General features: G+C 50.4%; 1 protein-coding gene across 1 annotated transcript; it reads left to right on the top strand.

The window, feature by feature from the left end:
• Positions 1-7337: 7337 nt before the first annotated feature.
• LOC120648277 lies at positions 7338-18744 on the top strand. Its single transcript, XM_039925001.1, has 15 exons — positions 7338-7759; positions 8025-8116; positions 8270-8463; positions 9061-9100; positions 9337-9418; positions 9899-9976; positions 10053-10178; positions 14408-14529; positions 15015-15054; positions 15288-15362; positions 15466-15632; positions 16366-17163; positions 17990-18110; positions 18200-18393; positions 18496-18744. Exons 1-15 carry the CDS (start codon positions 7473-7475, stop codon positions 18588-18590), a joined length of 2511 nt encoding a protein of 836 aa, XP_039780935.1. The 5' UTR covers positions 7338-7472; the 3' UTR covers positions 18591-18744.
• The last annotated feature ends 1402 nt before the right edge of the window (positions 18745-20146 follow it).

The following is a 20146-nucleotide window of genomic DNA, read 5'->3' as shown; positions in this document are numbered from 1 at the left end:
GCGGCCGCTGGCTTATATAGCGAGGGTGGTGTTGGAGTCACGCGGTTTCCTGAGACTGGTGGTCACAGTTTCTTAATTAACAGCACTGAAAAGGACCAGTACGGCTTTGGACACTCGCGGAATGAGTTTGGCGGCTCAACAGCAGCAAATAATTTTACTGTATTATGTAGAAACCTTTTATTTTATTTGAGGTGTGTGTACTTGGACTCTGCAGACCTGTTAAGTCACAAAACTTGACCCTTTTCTTCGTCTAAAAAAAATGTAATCTCTTCTGGTTGTGATTGAATATTAGCGGTGGCCAGTGTCCAATTTGGAACGCCTACCTCAGGCATTAAGATTCATCTTGAAGATGGTTAGAAGATGACTAGTTGAGACGCCTAGCTAGTTTAGTAAAAGTTATGCTTACCAAATCATTTATTTTTCCTTTTTCTTTTCCTCTTTGGTTTAGCTTATTATTATTATATTATTTGTCAAACTCTTTTTTACACGTTTGATATCGATCAGCCTGCGGCTCGGTTGGTGGACCAGGATAAAATACGTTGACCGCGCTAGGTTGATAAGCCAATCTATATCTTGGATCATGGCCTATCCCTTCCCACATTCTCACTTTTAACCTCCTGACATGGTGTTGCATCTAGTGTGAAATTATATTCATTAAACTTGGGCAGAAGAAGTTCTCATAATAAACTCATAAGCCCAAAACGGCTCTATCACGCCAAGAAAAAAAGATTGATTTCATACTTCTCCAATGGGTGGTTGCTTCCTGTAATTGAATTCCACATTGTTAAGCCTCTCGAAATGTATGACTGGACTTACTTTGTAGCTTATCTGGAGTCCACATCAACGGAATAGTATAAGGTCGTTGGATTGAGAGGCTATTATTTTCAATATTGAAGGTGTCAATATCAAGTACATGCCACTTTGAATAAGAAAGTGTTGTGTGTATGCATGCTTCTTATTTTTCTCTTTTGAGGTGCTGCAATACCCGTACTCCCGTAGCTGCAAAGCTATTTGAAACATTCTCTTACTGCAATCACAATATTTTTTTTTCTGAAAGGCGGCGTTGTGAGTGGGGTTTCCCCTTTGTGTGCTAGGTACCAATTTCTTTACTAAAAGGCGGACACTGGATGAGATCTTGGACTCGTGATGATTCATTCATCTAGAAAAACAGCTTGAGTCTTGCTAATTTTTTTTTATTCTAAAGAGATTCTGTGTGGTTTGCTTTATTGCTTCATCAGACCCTGGAATCTTGCTCATGGAGCGTAATTTACCACGAGTATGAGTTGGGCCGCTGTCCTTAATTGCCACTAAATTACTATCCCCATTCATTGCCCTACTGGTCTAATTTATTTTTCAAAGGTACGAGTCGCAGTCCACATTAACAAAGGATTTTGACGTCTATAATACTTTTCGTTGTGATGACCTAAAACGACCACCGAGATTATCTGCCGATCAGGCAATCCCAATTTGAATTTGAACTAACGAATGATGTGCAAGTGCAATGCTTCTGGTTGGTTTTGGTGGTTTGCCGACGACTTGGTCGTCTTCCGACATCCTAATATGAACCATTTTGAATGCGAGGATTTTGGGAAAAAGTACCAGACTCTACCGTTTACTGTAAAATTCCTTCATAGTCATGTGAACAGCTGGTTCCAAAACTGCAAACTGGGTACAAATCTCTCTTCACACTCTTGTTTTTATAGTACTGTAATACAGTGAAATCAGAATAGAAAATGATGTCAGGTCCTGTTTAGTTGAAACATAAAATTTTTTTGCGAAAGAATCTTACTAATTTGAAGTAGTAAATGAAGTCTATTTATAAAATTTTTTGCACAGATGGGTTGTAAATCGCGAGACGAATCTAACGATGCTAATTAATCCATGATTTGCAACAGTGATGCTACAGTAACCATCCGCTAATTATGGATTAAATCATGGATTAATTAACATCATTAGATTCGTCTCGCGATTTATAGCCCATCCATGCAAAAAGTTTTGTAAATAGACTTCATTTAGTACTCCATGCATGTGTCGAAATATTCGATGTGACGTTTTTTTTACGGGGTTTATGGGGTGGGAACTAAACATGGTCTCAGTCTGAAGTAGTAACTAACAATACAAGTATCTATTCACACTCTTGCTTCACTGCCTCTTTAATAACCTTGTCTTTTTTAATGGGGATATTTAATAACCTTCTTACTATGCAGTGAATTCATAAGAAGAAAAATGACTTCAGTCTGAACCAAAGATAAGAGAATTATGTGTACCATCTTACTAATAAGCAGTACATAATAGAATTCTGAATCTTAATTAAAGTTGTCAAGGGTCATAAGCTTGCTTGAAAATCCACAGCTACTAGCATCGAGTAGACATGCTCTAGGTGTGTCAGTGTGTGGCTGCGCGTCGCCTCTAGGTCATCTTGACCGACTTTGAACGCGGACTGGCTTTCCACCTGAAAGAGATTGCTCTGACGAACTGAAAGGAACTCTAGATTACCCCCATCCAACAATCATCATGAATCGACGGACCAGATCCTGCGCTGCGTAGCGTGTGAACGCCAGGCAGTAAGGCCGACGAAGTCGCATGCAAAAGCAGAGTCAGATTCTTGTGTAGGTTCACACACACTGCTCTGCAACAGCAACCTGATGAGTGTTCGGCGAATGCCGAGATGACCGGAGAAGTCACCTGATGCGCGTCCGAAGCAAAAACGAAAGGCGCTAGCACAAGCTTCCATCTCTGCATGCATGGCTGGCTGGAATTGCTTGTGCCTGTCGTTTGAATTCAAATGCAGTTCCTTCCTTGGCTTGGCTAAACGCGCGGACTGATTCGTCATCACTCGTTTGCGAGGCCGGACGACGCCAACTAACAGGGCGCGGGGTGTTGATTCCTTCTCCGACAGGGCTCTGAACGCGACTACGCGAGCTTGCTTTTTCTGCAGTTTGGCATGGAAAATACGGTGCCAGGTTTGGCGCCACTCTGCGTATTTTGCTCTTCCGGCCGGTTGAAAAAAAAAAACTTTTGAACAGTTCCATCATCCAGCCGGTAAAACAGTGACGGGCAACACTGTTTCGTCCTGCGGACTCGTTCAACCGCGCCGTACGTCTCTGCATACGAACAAACCGGGGGGCATGTAGACCGGTTCTTCAGGCACACTGATCTGAATCCGATCGCGCTTCTGACCTGCATCCATCATCCAAGGCGCATCAGCGATCGTGGCAGTGTGTTTTCTTGGTTGGTTCTTGCCTTCTTGGATAGCGATTGGAGGGTGGCTCTGCCGCCACGACGCGACCGGAGACCTCGGCGTGGACTACTGCACCACACCGCGTGGAGCTGGGCGCCATCACGCAGTGCCTGCCAGGCACACAACTCCTCTCTGCTCTTGTGGGCACGTACAGTATGATTTTCCTCTGCATCGACGCCCTCCGATTTGGGGAACAGACAATGGCCCTAGACTTGCCGCTGCCGGTCAAGTCAGCAGAGGACCCAACCCACTCAATTCCGATCCAACCCGGGGTCGGGTCGTCCTCCCGGAAGACCTCCCCACGACTCCACTCTACTACGCCTCAGCATCCGTAGCGACTTGCAGCGATCCAACAACTCGACAGCATGTTGGGCAGGTGTCCGCCACTGAGAAGCACATCACACGCGTATGCTCGATCCTTGAAGTAACATGGGGGCACTGCAACTAGTGCGAGCAGCGTCGCACGACGCAGTGCAAGTTCACCGGAGTTCCGTCCGTACTGAAGAACTGACAATTTGTGCAGACTCATTAATCCCGATCGCGTTTGCCTGTTCGGGCTGACAGCATAAATAGCGTAGGGCTGGTAGAATAAATAGTATTCTGTGAGAGGAAATAAGTCGAAACAAACTGAGACAAGCCAAGACAAGACAAGCCGAGCAACGGGATTTTCAGTTCCGGGAAGACTCGGCTCTGGACCGGACATGACAATTTGTGTTGAACACGCTGCTACTGATAGTAGGTACTCCAACTTGGCTACAGCAAGTCAGCAAACAGCAAGCAAAGGGAATCCAAATCATGCTGCTGTGCTGCGTCCTGGAGGAGAGATGCATCATGCGTGTGCCTTGACCGGTGTGGCCCAAGGACAGGAGTACAGGACAGTGCGGGCGGCGAAATTCCATGGAAACGACGCCGGCCAAATTAAAGCTGATGGATTGATGCCGCGCGCAGTGCCCTGGAAATTACGCGAGCACAAGTGCAGAAGCAGAACGGCATCCGGCTGCGCGGGCACACCCACGATCTGGCTCCACCGGAAGATGCCTGCTGCTCCATCGCAACGGCATGGTCTCATGGGGCCATCGGATGTGGTTTGTTTTGGGTAAGCAAAATATTGGAAGTTGGCTTCGGGTCTGGCCGGAAGAAGAGCTGCAGCTAGATTTTCTCCTCGTTCGGCTGGCTGGTGGCTGGGCTGATTTGGCGTGAAAGGAAAATACTGTTGCTGGCTGGCTGAAGCTGCCAGCCGAACAAGTCGTTTGGGTGTGGACGCGGATTGATCAACTTGTATTCCTTGTTCGCTGGCATAGTGGCACGGCGAGCGGCCGAGAAGCCGGGTCATGGGCTCACGGCGCGCCACTGCGGCGACGATACCCGTTTCGTGTGTGCATTATTGGCTTGGTTCTGATTCCACCTCGTCTTTCTCAGTCAGGGGCAGTGCACTACTGCAGCAGCGTGAACACCAATCCTAAAACGTACAGGGTCGCATGCGGGAAACTCATCAGTCCTAAAACGTAGTACAGGATCACATCGCACAGGTGCACGACCGAAACCACGCACCCCCGGAGCTGCCGCCGCACACACCCGACCCGAACCTCCGATTCGAGGGAAAAGATCAAAAGCTGCGCCACGAGTCACGCCCGGCGACACCCGAGGCCACCGACCTCCCCCACGCGGCCCTCGAGCGTTGGCTCCACGCGCGCCCCGCCCGCACCACGTACCCCCAGCGCCGGAACACGCACGAGATCTCTCACGCGAGGCTGTCCCGATCCATCCACCACGCAGCTGCTACTAGCTATTTAAGCAAGCCCACCGCTACCGGATCGGATGAGCAGAGCACCCAGCTGCCTGCCTACGATCGAACACTTGCTACGACAGGACAAGAGAGATCACAACACGCAGTGACACAGCAGCCAACGCAGGTTAGCATAGCAATGGAGAGGTTCGTGCCCAACACGGAGAAGGCGAGGGAGGAGGCGCCCAAGGTGCCGTCGAGCGACCCGAGGAATCGGCCCATTGCAATGTGCAGTGCCCCGTTGAATCGGCCCAATCCTATCCTATCCTATCCGTGTAAAAATTCGACAAAGAACCCACGCGCGCCATTTACCCGTCCCTTTCTGGATGGATCATCACGAGCAAAGCAAACGCCCGAAAGTGAACTCCGCGGCAGCCGAAAACGGTCGCGAAATCCCCAACCGCGACCACACGAACGATTCCACATCTTTCCCGCGGCAGCAGCCAGCGGATCCGCCGTGAGCGCGCCCCAGCCAAGCGCTGCCTGCCGGTACGCTCCAAAACGTCCGGGTCCGAAGAAGAGGCACATGCCACGGCGCGCAGTCAATGCTCTTATCCGCTGCCCTAGGAGGAAGGAAAAACACACGCCGCGGCATCCGCGGCCGCGCCCCCGCCGGCCTCGCCTCTCCCTCTCCGAGGCTCCCGGCGGGGGGGCTTATCCGATCGACCGGTGAAAAGCGCGTCGTCTCCGGCGTGTCCGGGCTCGGCCTCGGCGGCGACGCTGAGCCACGAGTTTACCTGAGCACACCTGACCTGGTCGCGCGCCGGGCCTTGTCCGCCACGTGGGGGGGCGCCCCTGGTGTTTCCGAGGTCCGGTCGTCGACGTGGAGGATCCGTGGCCGCGAGTAGGCCGGCGCTTTTCCACGTAGCCGTGCCGAGGCTCTGATCCTGATCCGGATTTTGGCCACCCCGGCTGCGCGCCACGTCGGTCCAGCACGGTCTGGTCCACATGTTTGCGTCGCGTGGAGCCACGCCAGATGTGACACTGCAAAAGTACTACGCTACTGACGCACCGGGGCCATGTGGTAAACTGTGTACGGTTACTGCTATTTTCCGCTTGTATGGACGACAAAAGACACATGCGATGGCGATGGCGATGCGACGAGAGGTGTAAACATTCAAGCACAAGCTTTCTGACACATGCGATGGCGATGCGATGAGATGCGACAAAAGACACTTGTACTGCCAGTGTGCGTGAGACACAAGCACCGTATGACAAGGAGCGAGGTTTTCTGACAGGAGTGTCAAGTTGATAAGCTGTCATGCTGATGCCACCATCAACTTCCTCATCAAAGCTATATATATATATATATTCTTTCAGTGAAGATGCACTGATACTCCACAAGCCACCCGTTTCTCACTGAGCATCTGTTTAGTTCCCACTCCATAAATCCCGTAAACATATAAAAAATGTCACATCGAATATTTCGACACATATGTGGAGTACTAAATGAAGTCTATTTACAAAACTTTTTACATAGATGGGCTGTAAATCGCGAGACGAATCTAATGAGCCTACTTAATCCATGATTTGCAACAGTGATGCTACAGTAATCATCCGCTAATTATTGATTAATCATGAATTAATTAGCATCATTAGATTCGTCTCGCGATTTACAACCCATCTGTACAAAAAGTTTTGTAAATAGACTTCATTTAATACTTCAAATTAGTAAGATTCCAACGCAAATTTTTTTTTGCGCTGGAACTAAACACGGCCTGAGTAATATCATGGATTGAAGAGTTGACGTTTGTGAGAGATTTGTTGGGTGCGGTTGGTGCTGATTTGTTGTGAGAGAAAATTACCAGTGGTTGGTGGCTGAAGACTGGTGCTAGTTTGGTGTAAGAGAAAAATACTGTTAGGCAGCGGAACAGAGTGTGCGATGTTTTCGTTCCTCAATTTTGTATTATCTTCCTTTTTGGGAGAACATTATCTTCTTTTGTTTGAAGACTCCAATTTTGAATTATCATTATCATCATGCATACTAGTTTTGATGCCATTTCAGTTCACCCCAGTTTGGCAGCCACAGCCCACCCCCACAGTCGCATCCGGGACATGGTCCCACTCCTACAGCACAGCAGACTCGTCCAGGGTCCTCCAACCGTCTCCCTCCTCCGTCTCCCCGCCTCCCGTGACCCCGTCCCGTCTCTCCCAGCCCCATATCAACAAGCATCCCTGCCATTACCGTCCTCCATCCAAACAATCTCCGAAGATCTAATAAAACCCATAGAAACTTCTCTCTCCTCGGCCCCGCGGCAGCGAACCCTTATCAGTCGCTCTCGGTGGTGGCTCGGAGCAGCGATGCCTGCCTCCGCCCCACCATTCGTATAAAACCCTCCCCTCAGCCTGCCTCCTCCCGCCACTGCTAGACGACCCATCCCGTCCCCGCCGGCACCGGCCGCCGCGCCCGCCCCCACGGCCCCGCCCGCGCCGTGGCATGAGAAGATGTCCGCGTGCTCCAGGGGCCTCGCGTGGCCGCCGTTCGATCTGACCACGGCGAGGGGGGCGGCGCCCTGCCCGCACCGCCCCGCGCCGCGCCGCCGCGCCGCGATCCGGTGCTGCTGCGCCGGGCCCGACCACGAGCCGCGGAGGCGCCTCTCCAGGGCGCCCGCGGCCGCGCCCGAGCGCGCCGAGGAGTGGCGCGTCGATGGGAACAAGCCCTCCGCCGCCGCACTGGGCCGGCGGCGCGCCAGCCTCACCGCCATGCCTCCGCTCCCCTTTCCTGCACCTCGGTACGGAGACGTCGCATCGCATCTAGGGACTTTTTATTTCTAGTTCTACGGACTTGTAGAGTGTGCCCGGCCTCGCATTTTACCGTTACCTTACCAGTCGATTGCATCATTCCGACATGTGGTGTTTCTTTTTTGCTAATTTAGATTGCGTAGTGACAAGTTAATGTGCCAATGCTTTTATCAGAAGCTTCATTCATATATTGTAGTCCAATGCACATTGCTTAGGGAATGGAATTTTGACACCATTTTTTGTTCACTAGTATAGTTCTAGAAGGCAGTTCAAGCAACAGGATTTCTATCCACGGTGCACGCAGAGGGGACCGGCGCCTCAATCCCGGGACACCCCGCCCAAGAGAGGTAGGTTTCTTGCTGACATTTTCAATTCTGAGAGCAATTCCCAGAGAAATGTTGGTTTACTCCAGAAATGAAATGCTCCCACCTGTAGAATCCCAACTTTAGTTCTCCCTTTGCTAAGGAAATGCATGTGTTTGTTTGGCACCTGCCTTATAGACACTGGTATTGCTAGTGAGAAGGAATGGGGGATCAACTTGCTGGATGAAGCAGTCAAGGAGTCTGGAACAAATGAAGATGGGAGCACTTGGTACAGGGAGAGCGGAGAGGATCTTGGCGAGAATGGGTTCCGGTGCCGATGGGCGAGAATGGGAGGACAGAGCCATGATGGTTCCACTGAATGGAAAGAGACTGTATGTTTTTGGCTCTTTACTTATCCTGACAGATCATATTCCTGTCCTCCGTGAATTGCCTTTAAAACATGCTTGCAGCTTTAAATAATTGGTGCGGGGCTTCTGGGCTCTACATTTGGGCCCTGATTTTATTTTACCTGATGTGCTTCAGTAGCAATTCAACTTTAAGCACAATATACAAACTCTACTAGCTTTTTAACTATTGCTTCTTAAGCAGTAGCTTTTTTAATGTGTCTGCAAACATGATCTATATTGTTAGTGAGTTAGTTTGTTTTTTAATATGCTATATTTTGACGTTTGTGGCATTACCTTTGGATTAAGGTAATTGTTGCATTTCACTAAAAAAACACTAGCATGGGCACTGGCACATGATTACTTTACTCTCTGCTAGCTTCAACTTTACTGTACTCAATCCAGCACAGAGGCTTGAAACCTTAACCTGCCAAAGCTAGACACATGACTGTGTTGACAAATTACTACATACCAAGTACTGGACAAAGAGCCATTCTTTGTGATAAAATGACAAACTAAAGCGCGAGTTCGGTAATCTTGTTATTTAATTACTGTAAATCTTAACAACTTTATTATATGTGGCAGTGGTGGGAGAAAAGTGACTGGACTGGATATAAGGAACTAGGTATGCAAATTATTCTTATATATAATGGAGCCCCTGCCTCTTTGACAGCATATATGTGCTTTGATAATTTAAAATGGTATATAAAACTTGTTAGACTGTTGAAGTGCTAAGTTAGCATCATTATTGCACATTAGCACACAAGTTCCTTTTTTTTATGTATGTTGAATGCCTCTGTTTTGTCGTTAAATCTATGTTCACATCTGACTTGTCAATAAAATACAACTACGAAACATTAGGTGCCGAGAAATCCGGAAAGAATGCTGAAGGTGACTCTTGGTGGGAAAAATGGAAAGAAGTTTTGTACCAAGATGAGTGGAGGTAAATTAACTAATCTGTAAATTCATAATTTCCAAGTATATCAGTCCTGCTTGTGTAAGCCAGAAGATTTAGCCCCCATTGCATATCTAAGTGGCCTAGCAAAGAGTTACATACAGAGTTTCATCTGGCTTTTTTCTTTCAATTCTACTCTGTGAACTATGTTGATTCTGTAGCTCTACTGAGTACTGAGAATATAAGATCATTTTAAGTAGGTTGTTTCGGCCTATTTGCCTTTATGTTAGTTAGATCTTTAGGTGTGAAATTTAGTGCGCTGTCCTTGCACAGACAGGATTCCAACACAATCTCCAGACAAATGATCAGGCACACCATTACTCATGTTCCTTATATGGAGCCATGAATGTAGCCCAACCTTAGCTTAAAGAATACCTTCTGTATGTGTCAGTTTCTTCTTTGACATCCATTCTAGGGACAATGATGACACTTGAGAGATACTGACACAGTTTGCCTTGTCCCATACAGCAATCTTGCAAGGATAGAGAGAAGTGCTGAAAAACAAGCAAAGTCAGGTGCAGAAAATGCTGGGTGGTATGAGAAATGGTGAGAATTAGATCATTTTTTTTGCGCATGGTTCTGGTTGAAAGTTTGTATTTGATCCATCAATGCTTTCTACTAGGTGGGAGAAATATGATGCCAAAGGTTGGACGGAAAAAGGTGCCCACAAATATGGAAGGTTAAATGAACAGTCTTGGTGGGAGAGGTGGGGTGAACATTATGATGGCCGTGGATTTGTATTGAAATGGTGAGCCTTTTCATATTTTCAGCTTAAGCTATATGGTAGTATAAGATGCATGTATATCTATACAGACCGTGTTGTGCCTAATCTTGAATATTTAGTGGCCAGATCACGGTTTCCATATTTCCTTGAATAGGAGTGTTGTTATGGCTGTTGTTGGGATTGAGAGCGCGAGGGAGCGGCGGTGGCGCGCTACAGTACCGCGGTGCTACAGTACCTCGGGGACTGTTCACAGGAGGAGGCTGCGAGGGCGAGAGAGTGGCGGCTAGGGTTGGGGGGCGCTGGGAACGCCGGCCGCGGGGCTTCGCCCACGGCCGGCAAGAGAGAAGGGATTTCTTTTTAATCTCTTGCTTGATTAGATTGATACATCTCCTCTCCTTATATAGAGAGGTTTACTTGACCCCTAAGCAGCGACTAATTAACCCTAATAGGCTAAGGCCCAATAGGCCCTTGACTCCTCTAACACTACACCCCACCTGGACATGCAGCTCGTCCTCGAGCTGCAACCTAACGATGACGCTAACAATGACTCCACTAGACGCAAACCGAAAACCTAAGAACAAGCCTTTTACATCTCGGCTTATTTTAAATAAACTGCAATTCTTTATTTTTGACTCTTGAAGATACGGCGGACACCCTCCTTGTACTGGACCTGCACGTAAGTAGCTGCCTGGATCCCATGGAGACCATCGGAACGAGAGGGGAGGACAGGTATCGCCACCGGAAATTAGTCGCAACAGCGACCAGCGGAGACGTCCTCGTGGCGGCCGGTGACGGAACGTGATGGCGCTAGGCGATGTGCCTCCGCCGATGACAAGGAGGAAAGCGCCTCCCTTATCGCTACTGTAGAATTGGAGTTCGCTACCTAGCGCGCGCTTGAAGACAACGGCGAGTTGGCGCGAGCACTGGTGGCCTTCCGACGGGACAAGGTCGCGCCCCCATTTGCCGAGGTCGCACCCCCAATTGCCGAGGTCGATCACTGTCAAAGCCGCCTCTTGCATCTCCAAGCGCATCTTCTGCAGCCGACGCCGCGCTAGGAGGCCGCGTGCTGCAGCCTGCAGCCGCACCGCTGCAAACACATGGCAGGCATCCTCCCACGCAAACGTCTTCTTCTTCCCGAGCTGTGGCAAGGCTATTGCTGCAGGGACGACTCGATGCCAGCAGCGCGTTGCAATCGGCAGCGGTGGCGCCGCTGCCTGGGTGCCATCTACGCCCTCGTAGAAGATGCCCTCGCCGTGCTGCTGTGGAGGCACGGGGCTAGGGGCGGTGAACGATGGGAAGGCGGCCGCCAACCTTGACTCCAACAAGGTCAGGCGGGCCTCCATGCGCGCCTCCATGTCGCCCATGCTGCTCAGCAGTTTGGTCATCAGGGCGGCCAGACCCTCCATGGTTGGCGGCGGCGGCGGCGGCGGCTCAGACTTGTCGTCGCTTGGCATCTCTGATACCAGATTGTTATGTGCGGGGGGATGTTAGAGTATATTTGGTAGTTTAGATATTGTATCCGGACTGCCATACATATCCGGTCGGGTTGCCTTGCACCACAAGTCTTGTACTCTTATATATACCGGCCGAGGCCTCAATGCAATACAATCAATCCATCCATTACACCAATTCTATTATTCTACATGGTATCACGAGTTTGGGTTCTAACCCTAGGCCTCAAACCCTAGTTTACCGCTGCTCCCCGCCGCCCTCGTCCTCCAGGCGCCGCCGGCTGTCCCTGGCTCGCCACCAGCAAGCCCCCGCGATGGTCCCCAAGCCCCCCCCCGGCGAGATGTCGATCTCCGCCGGGGGGCGCGCCCTCCACCCCCCTCCACGGCAGATCGAGGATCTGCCGGTCTTCTAGGTGTCGCGGCAGATCGATCTGATCTGCGGCAGTCGTCGTCGAGCAGCAGCAGATCGTGAAGAACTCACCCGGGTGTCGCCATCCGCGAGCTGGCCTTGGCCTCCCTCCTCTTGCTCCTATCCAGGCAGGATCCGCCGCCGGCAGCTCGGCCCTGTGTTTGTCCTCGCCTGGCGGACTCCGCTGGATCCGGCGGCATCCTCCACAACCGTCGGCGCAGCTCCGCCCATCGGGCCTTGGTCCGTCGGCGGCCGTGGCGGCTGCGGCTGGCCGCGCCTCCCCTTCTACCGCTTCCTCCCCTGGCCGGATCCGCCAACGGGCTCCGATCCGCCGGTCTCCAGCACCGCCTGGCGCCAGGATGACCCGGCGGAGCCACCTCCGCCCCCGACGGAACCGCCCCACCCCGCCTTCCACACCGCCAGCGGCCACCCGACCCCTTTGGCTCTTGCTTTTGTCTCTCGCTGTCTCGCACCATGGCGCACCATGATGGTTGTGCCTGTTGACCGTGGCGGGGGCAAACAAGAAAGAGATAAGGGGGTTGGGTGGGTCTCGGCTTTGTGCACCCGGAGATTCTACACAAGAAGTTGTTGTTGGTTCGTTTTGATTAGTTTCTCTGATCTTTTACTCGATCACTGATCGAGATTGAGTCGCCCACCGCCTGTCGACCTCGCGCCTCTACTTCGACGTCGGCATCGACTTCACCGGCTTCTTCCTCGTCTACGACTGTGTGGCATGGCAAGATGGACGGCGCCCTAGGGGACGCCCGTCTGCACCGCCCACCTCGCCGCTTCTACCGCAAGTCGACCCTCGCCGGCTCGTCTTCGTCTTCACCGATCGGGACGCCTTCACCGACTTCGTCCACCGTCATCTCGCCTCACGCTACTCGGTCTGATCAGCCGACGTGCGTGATCCACCCGGCTCCCGTGACGTCCGTCCTCGTCGAGCGCGCCCCTTTACCGAGCATGAAGGGCTGCCACTGCGTTGCCTCTTCGGGTAGCAGTGGCGTCACCCCGTGGTCTTCTTCGCCGTTGCTTCCTCACCGCCGCCGACCATGTCCACGACTTCATCGTCGACTCGTCGCTGCGCGTTTCGCGCATGGTCTTCGTCAAGCTGTATGAGTTCTTCGCCGTCTCTTTCGAGCACCGCCGCCGCGCCATCCGGATCATTCGGCCTTGTGCTGGAAAGTCTGGGTTCCCCTCCTCGCTTCGTCTAGCATAACCATGTCGCCAGCGTCGCCATCTCGTCCCCGACTACTTCGTCTACTCCAGCAATATCAGGCGTTGTCACCTTCTACTTCGCCTTCTTCTGCGCCTGCGACCGCCATGGAGGCCTTCTCTGCTGGTCCCTCTCGGCGACGGCGTCTGGTTGTGCATCCTCCCTTGCACGTTCGGTATTGGCAACACCGGTGCGTGCCCATCGTCCCCGATGCGTTCCCGAGCCTGGCAAACTCGGGCATGTGTCGCCTGATGGCCTAACTGCATCGACTTCGGCATCGCTCCCTCTACGACTGCCTCGACGCGTCTCCATCTTCGTCTCCGGCGTCTTCTCCATTACGCCACCACCATGGCGCCTCCTCGTGCGCCCGCGGCTTCATGTGCGGCTACCTCGTCTTCGGCAACTTCGACAGCTCTACGTCGACCACGGCTACTCTACGCACGGCATCTTCGACCATGGCTCCTTCAGCTCAGCTATCTCGACATCGGCACAAAGGGATATCATCCGCATGAGTTACTCGCCGGTTTTCTCTCCAGTCGCAGCATCCGCACCACACCGACGTTATGACTGCGGGGGGATGTTAGTCTGTTGGCTACTGGTTTCGGCTTCTTCTCCAGTCTCACCATTTGCGGTGCTCCCGCTGTGACTGCGGGGGGATGTTAGAGTATATTTGGTAGTTTAGATATTATATCCGGACTGCCATACATATCCGGTGGGGTTGCCTTGCACCCCAAGTCTTGTACTCTTATATATACCGGCCGAGGCCTCAATGCAATACAATCAATCCATCCATTACACCAATTCTACCCTTGACTCCTCTAACAAGTGCATGGAGAAGAGCTATTCGCATGCCTGAACCTTGATTAGTTGCTTCTGTTGGGTTTCAACTCTAGCCTACCAACTTGCTTGTGAAATGCTTTGTTGTTATTGTTGTTTGTATCGTTATGTGGATTCACATATCAATTGGTTAATTAGTTACACCACTTGATACTGGTACATAATTCGAAGTGATATTTTGACAGTGAGTTATTCCTCTGAGGGACAAATTGATGCCCTTCCTTTACATGTTCTGTTTGCATACTTCAGCATGATATTGGGAAGTTTAGTGTTGCATAGTTTGTCTTCTTGACTGCTACTAGGCCACTGGTTCACCTTCAGTGCATGGGTGTTCTTACAGGACGGATAAGTGGGCAGAGACGGACTTAGGCACCAAATGGGGGGACAAGTGGGAAGAAAAATTCTTTGCAGGAATTGGTTCTCGACAGGGGGAGACATGGCATGTATCTCCTGGCGGTGAACGTAAGAACCATCACCACTAAATACTTATATGCACAACATTTTCTCATCTGCATGCTAGTTATTACTCCTAAGATATAGTAGTCCCTCCAATTGCAAACATAATGTGTTTTTGAATTCGTCAATCATTTTTCTAAGTATGACTATCATGATAGAAAAAACATGGTTGTGTGAAGACCGTGTCAACGTCCAAAGATGTATTGAAAATTTGAAATCTTAGCGAGTATATCAGCACATCAGCACACCTTTATATAATTTATCATTCACCTATATATTTAGTACATTGTCATGTTAAAAAAAAAGTATTTAGTACATTGTGAAATGTTACTTTTGAGATATGCTTCTCTTCCACCTCTTACTTTTCTGAGCCTTTTATCTTTCCTTGTGATTGTGCTGGGTCCACTACTTTATGATGGAGATACAAACTAAACATAATCTACTTCTAATAATATGTACTCTCCTGCTTACATCTGTACTAAAATTTTCAGGCTGGTCAAGAACTTGGGGAGAAGAACACTTTGGTAATGGGTACGTGACATAATGATGTTTGGTCTAACAATGTATTATTTGACTGGAATTTGGACTGCATTTGGACTGTTGACCTTTCAAACATCTTATTGCTATTAGACTGCAGATTTTTCCTAGCATCACCATGCAAATGATAGTTATCTTTGGTGTTAGTACTAGTAAATTGTTTTGAAGTTGACTATTTTGTCACTACCACTGCATCACTACTGAACCATATTTGTCTTGGATTTCAGAAAAGTACACAAGTATGGAAAGAGCACAACTGGCGAGAGCTGGGATTTGGTAGTCGATGAGGAGACATACTATGAGTGAGATATTTCTTCCGCTGATGCTTTTAAACATCTCATTGGTACTAATTTTACGAGGATCGGTTGAATACGACTCTCACCGGTTTGCATTCGTTTGAATCAGGGCCGAGCCTCATTATGGATGGGCCGATGTCGTCGGGGACTCGACTCAGTTATTGTCCATACAACCTCTTGAGAGGCCACCCGGAGTATTCCCGAATATCGACTTCAGCTCCGCACCCCCACCAAAGGATGATCCACCCGGCATGCCTCCTTCCACCCCTCTTGAGTGAATTTAGATCGTCAGCATAAAAGAATTTTATCTTTTTCTAGGCTCCAAATTTTGCCTGTAAGGGAACATTTTCTGTAGGAAGTTGATCGACCGCATTCCTGCCTCCATTGGTTGATTCATTCTTTTTGTATGTTTTCCTTCTACGTTCTAGGTTTTCACGATCGGAAATTTTGCTCGGCTAATCATGTGGAAATAATGAAATGCCCATCCCTCCTTTCTTACTCTCTGAAGATAAGCCTCATGTTGAGTAGATTCGTCCATAAACCTGAACACGCTTGTTGTCCGTGTCCCAAGGGCCCAGGCAGTGGACAAAACGCTTTCCGGGGCACCGAGTTCCCACGCGTGATGTCGACGGCACTAGTGTCCGGCGCGGAGACGTCGGCCTCGCGTCCCTTGGCAATGGCAACTTGACATTTTCCTCGCGTCCAGGCCCCAGCCAGTCTGTCTTGGTCGCCGGTGGACGACGACGCCCAAGTCATCGACAGCGCCCGTCGGAACCCGGGAACGAGGCTTTTTTCTCCTGCCCTTCAAGCTCTCGAAAGCTGGCAGTCCCCTACTCCACCGTAGACTCTTCTTGCCCGTCGCAAAGTCCTCGCATTTTCCCTGTTGGAGCAGATTTCTGCGACACCGTTCTCGGAAACTTTTATGGATTTTTCAGTACGATCCTTTTTTTCCCCCTGCAAGTGCAATCAAACGAAGAAACGGAGAGGGCCCACACCGCCACCATTTAAGCCGGCTTAACCTCCTGGCCTGAGCTGCCGGGCAACTTCCATCACTTGTCCCGCGTCAACACACCGGTCAAACCTCCCCACCCTCCCAAACCTTCCTTTCCCCTCGCCGGAGCGGAGCCGGCCACGGCCACGATGCCGTCGCTCGCCGCCCGCCTGGCCGTACCGGCAGCCGCGCTGCTGCTCCTCTTCCTCCTGGCGGCGCCCTCCTCGGCCACAAATTTCACCTGCGCCTCGCCGGGCACCACCTGCCGGTCCGCCATCGGCTACCCGGCGCCCAACGCCACCACCTACGCGGAGCTCGCCGCCCGCTTCAACGCCACCACGACGCTCGCCGAGCTCCTCGGCGCCAACGGCCTCCCCGCCGGCACGTCCCCCTCCGCGCCCGTCGCGGCCAAGGCCACCGTCCGCGTCCCCTTCCGCTGTCGCTGCGGGAGCAACGGGGTGGCCAGCTCCGACGGCGGGCCCGTCTACGTGGTGCAGCCGCAGGACGGGCTGGACCACATCGCCCGCGACGTCTTCGGCGCCTTCGTCACCTACCAGGAGATCGCCACCGCCAACGGCATCAAGGACGTCAACCTCATCTACCCCGGCCAGAAGCTGCGGATCCCGCTGCCCTGCACCTGCGACCCGGTGGACGGCGCCGCCGTGATGCACTTCGCGTACAGCGTCGCCAAGGGCGACGAGACGTCTGGCATCGCCGCCAGGTTCGGGGTGAACGAGCGCACGCTGCTGACTCTGAACAAGATCGCCGACCCCAAGGACCTGCTGCAGGGGCAGATCCTGGATGTCCCCCTCCCTGGTAATAATTCTGTTCCTCTTTGTCTTGCTTGCGATCTTGCATAGTAGTATCATAGTATGCAGTATACTTCGATTAACACATGTTACTAGCATGGAGCTTCGAATCATACGATTCATTGCGAAACCGTTTAGTGTTGCTAGTAGTATCTGATAAGGAGTCAAACTGACGAGTCACCTGCAGAAGATGAGTGCGTGAGTTCGAGGCAGAGAGATGACTTGTTTCGCTTTCGCAACTTTGTCCTAGGTAACTAAGGTCTGCTAAACCAATGCAAGGTTCTAATAGGATATTGCTGGGATTCAGCCATGGTTCCCGTGGGTGGAGATTATTTTTTACTAAAGTTTTTAAAAAAGATTCGTTGACTTGGTGAGCTGGACAAGGCTGCTGCACATGCAAGGTTGTTCAGACTTCAGAGAGGCCGAGAGCATTTGGAGTTCAGACAAGTCGCTAGCTGTTCATCCTGCGCGCCAGGACAAGTCGAATGATTTGAATATTCAAGAAACCACGACTCAAAAAGTGAACTCGTCCAAGAAATTAACTTTTTAAGTTGTTACATGTTGCTATCACCGGCCAAACTGTCTGACGTTCTAGTCTGAATGAACTCTATTTCTTCAAAAAGTCTGAATGAACTCTGAATACACTGCTACTACAGTACTACTACAGAAGGAAAGGCAACTCACCATTGCTGACGAGTCACAACTCACAATTTCCGTTGATATGTGGACGCGTCCTTTGACCACTGTTCATTATCGCTTCTCTCACAGTTATCTCAAATGATTTCGCAGCCACCAGTCGGTACTAACTGCTCTTGGAATTTCTGTGCTCTCAGTTTGTCACTCATCAATCAGCAACACCTCGGCTGATTACAACCTGCTCGTCCCGAACGGAAGCTACGCGCTCACCGCCGGAGACTGCATGCGGTGCAGCTGCAGTGCAAACAATTACGAGCAGTAAGCTCCCCTGCTCTCATTCCTCCTGCCCTGGCGTTTATCAATCAGTGGCCACCATGATTTGCATCACGTTTCCCTGTGATTTCCAGGCTAGACTGCTCTCCAGTTCAGCGCAGAGGATGCCCGGCCGTCCCGTCGTGCAATGGAGGCCTGAAGCTTGGGCAGACGACGAACAGCACTGGCTGCGAGTCCAAGATTTGTGCGTACAGCGGCTACTCCAACACCACGTCGCTCAGCATAAACACCGCTCTTGTTACTGCAAACCAGACAGCGTGCGACCAGAGTAAGTACAGCCTGCAAATCTGCAGCCCTGAACATTTTCCGAGCACATTGAGTTGAGTGAGCGCATCAGGTTCTAATGGTTGTTGCTCTTGGCGTCTTGCAGAGGGAGGAGCAGCGAGGTCGGAGTTTGCTGGGTCCATGTGGAGAATGTCCGTGATCTCTTTCCACATGGTGCTCATCCTGATCTGCTTCCTATGATGGCTGTAGAGGTTAGAAGTTGAGATTGGTATACGATTTGTGTGTCGGTGAGATTGTTGTTTAACTTGTCTGTATGTTAGGTCTGGTTTATCCAGATTTTGTCGGTATAGATGTTTGAATAAAGCAAAGCTGAGTTTGCATCCGGAAGTAATTACATATTAAACCGCATAATCCAATAACAAACAATCGCCACACACAAATAGCCCAAGAATATCGTTTCCGGATAGAGGTTCATTCATGACTCACAGATGTGCTGTAACATGCTGGTTGTTAGAACAAGGCCGAATGCCTCTCTGCTCTGATCCATGATGGCACACCTTACTGAAACTGCATTATTTAGCAGAACTGAACAAGCTAAACCATCAGCAGGCTCTCAGGAATGAGCCTGTTCCCAGGAACAAAGTCAGCTAGAACCTGCTTCTATCTGGCTTACGCAGGCTTCCCATGGCCCTGATCTTCTCCCGGAGCAGGTACTACTTGTGCATCTTCCCGGTCGAAGTCTTGGGAAGGTCGCCGGCTGAACACCACCGTCCTCGGCGCCTTGTAGTGCGGCAACCGTGCCAGGCAGAACTCGATGTCGTCCGCGGTAGCCCTCGCTCCGTCCTTAATGATTCTGGTAGCTGATCTCTGTGCCGATTATGGCACCCCGGTCCGTACATGCGGCATTTGATTTCTGCAGATGGCATGGTATTCTTTGGGTCGTCGAGCTCAATTTCATTTTTACCCCTCATGTGTGCAATTGATTTTTTTGTGACAGTGCTTTTTTCCTGTTTTAATCAGTTGTGTTGCTGTAAAATTTATCTTCAGGCTATCCATGGTTTGTAATTGGACTTTCATCCGATTGTTACATGTCATCCATGTTAAAGACACAGATCCTGCACCTAGACCTCAATGTCGACGGAGACAGCATGACAGTATTGGAGGATTACATTTCTTCCCTTTTTTTTTTTGCAACCCTAGCACGCACATGCATTTAACTACTACTAACCGTAGCACTGCATTTAACAAATCATAGACAGTGACTGAAACAAATATGCTATTAACAATCAGATTAATATAGTATGACAGCAGGAATTAACTGTGAAGGCATGAACAACCAGCAACCAAATGACCAGCAAAATTAAATGAGAAACGAATTAACTCACTGCAGAAACTAGCACAAATCACGCAAGTCACAAATATTAAGTGCATACATGTAAGACAGTGCAACATAAAACAATTCCCCTACTTTTTGTTAGAAAGAAGTCCATTTTTGACCATCCAACTATTGTCTAAGTTTGATTTTGGCTATCGAACCGCAAAACCAGAAATGTTTGGTCACTCAACTCTTAAAACCGTTCATTTTTAGCCATCCAGTGGTTTTGGTGGGTGGTTTTGCTGATGTGGACGCCACGTGGCAATGGGACCCACCTGTCAGCCCTTCTCCCTCCTCTCTCTCATCCTTTTCTTCTCTCCTCTCTTTCTTCTTTCTCCTCTCTTCTCTACCGACAGCCGTCGGCCATCCCCGTGATAGCAGCAGCGGCAGTGCTCAATCCCGGCCCAGATTCGGTAGTTAG

The sequence above is a fragment of the Panicum virgatum genome, chromosome 9K, assembly GCF_016808335.1.
Source record: "Panicum virgatum strain AP13 chromosome 9K, P.virgatum_v5, whole genome shotgun sequence".
In the NCBI taxonomy this organism is placed as follows: domain Eukaryota; kingdom Viridiplantae; phylum Streptophyta; class Magnoliopsida; order Poales; family Poaceae; genus Panicum; species Panicum virgatum.
This window is presented reverse-complemented; position numbering and strand designations above follow the sequence as displayed.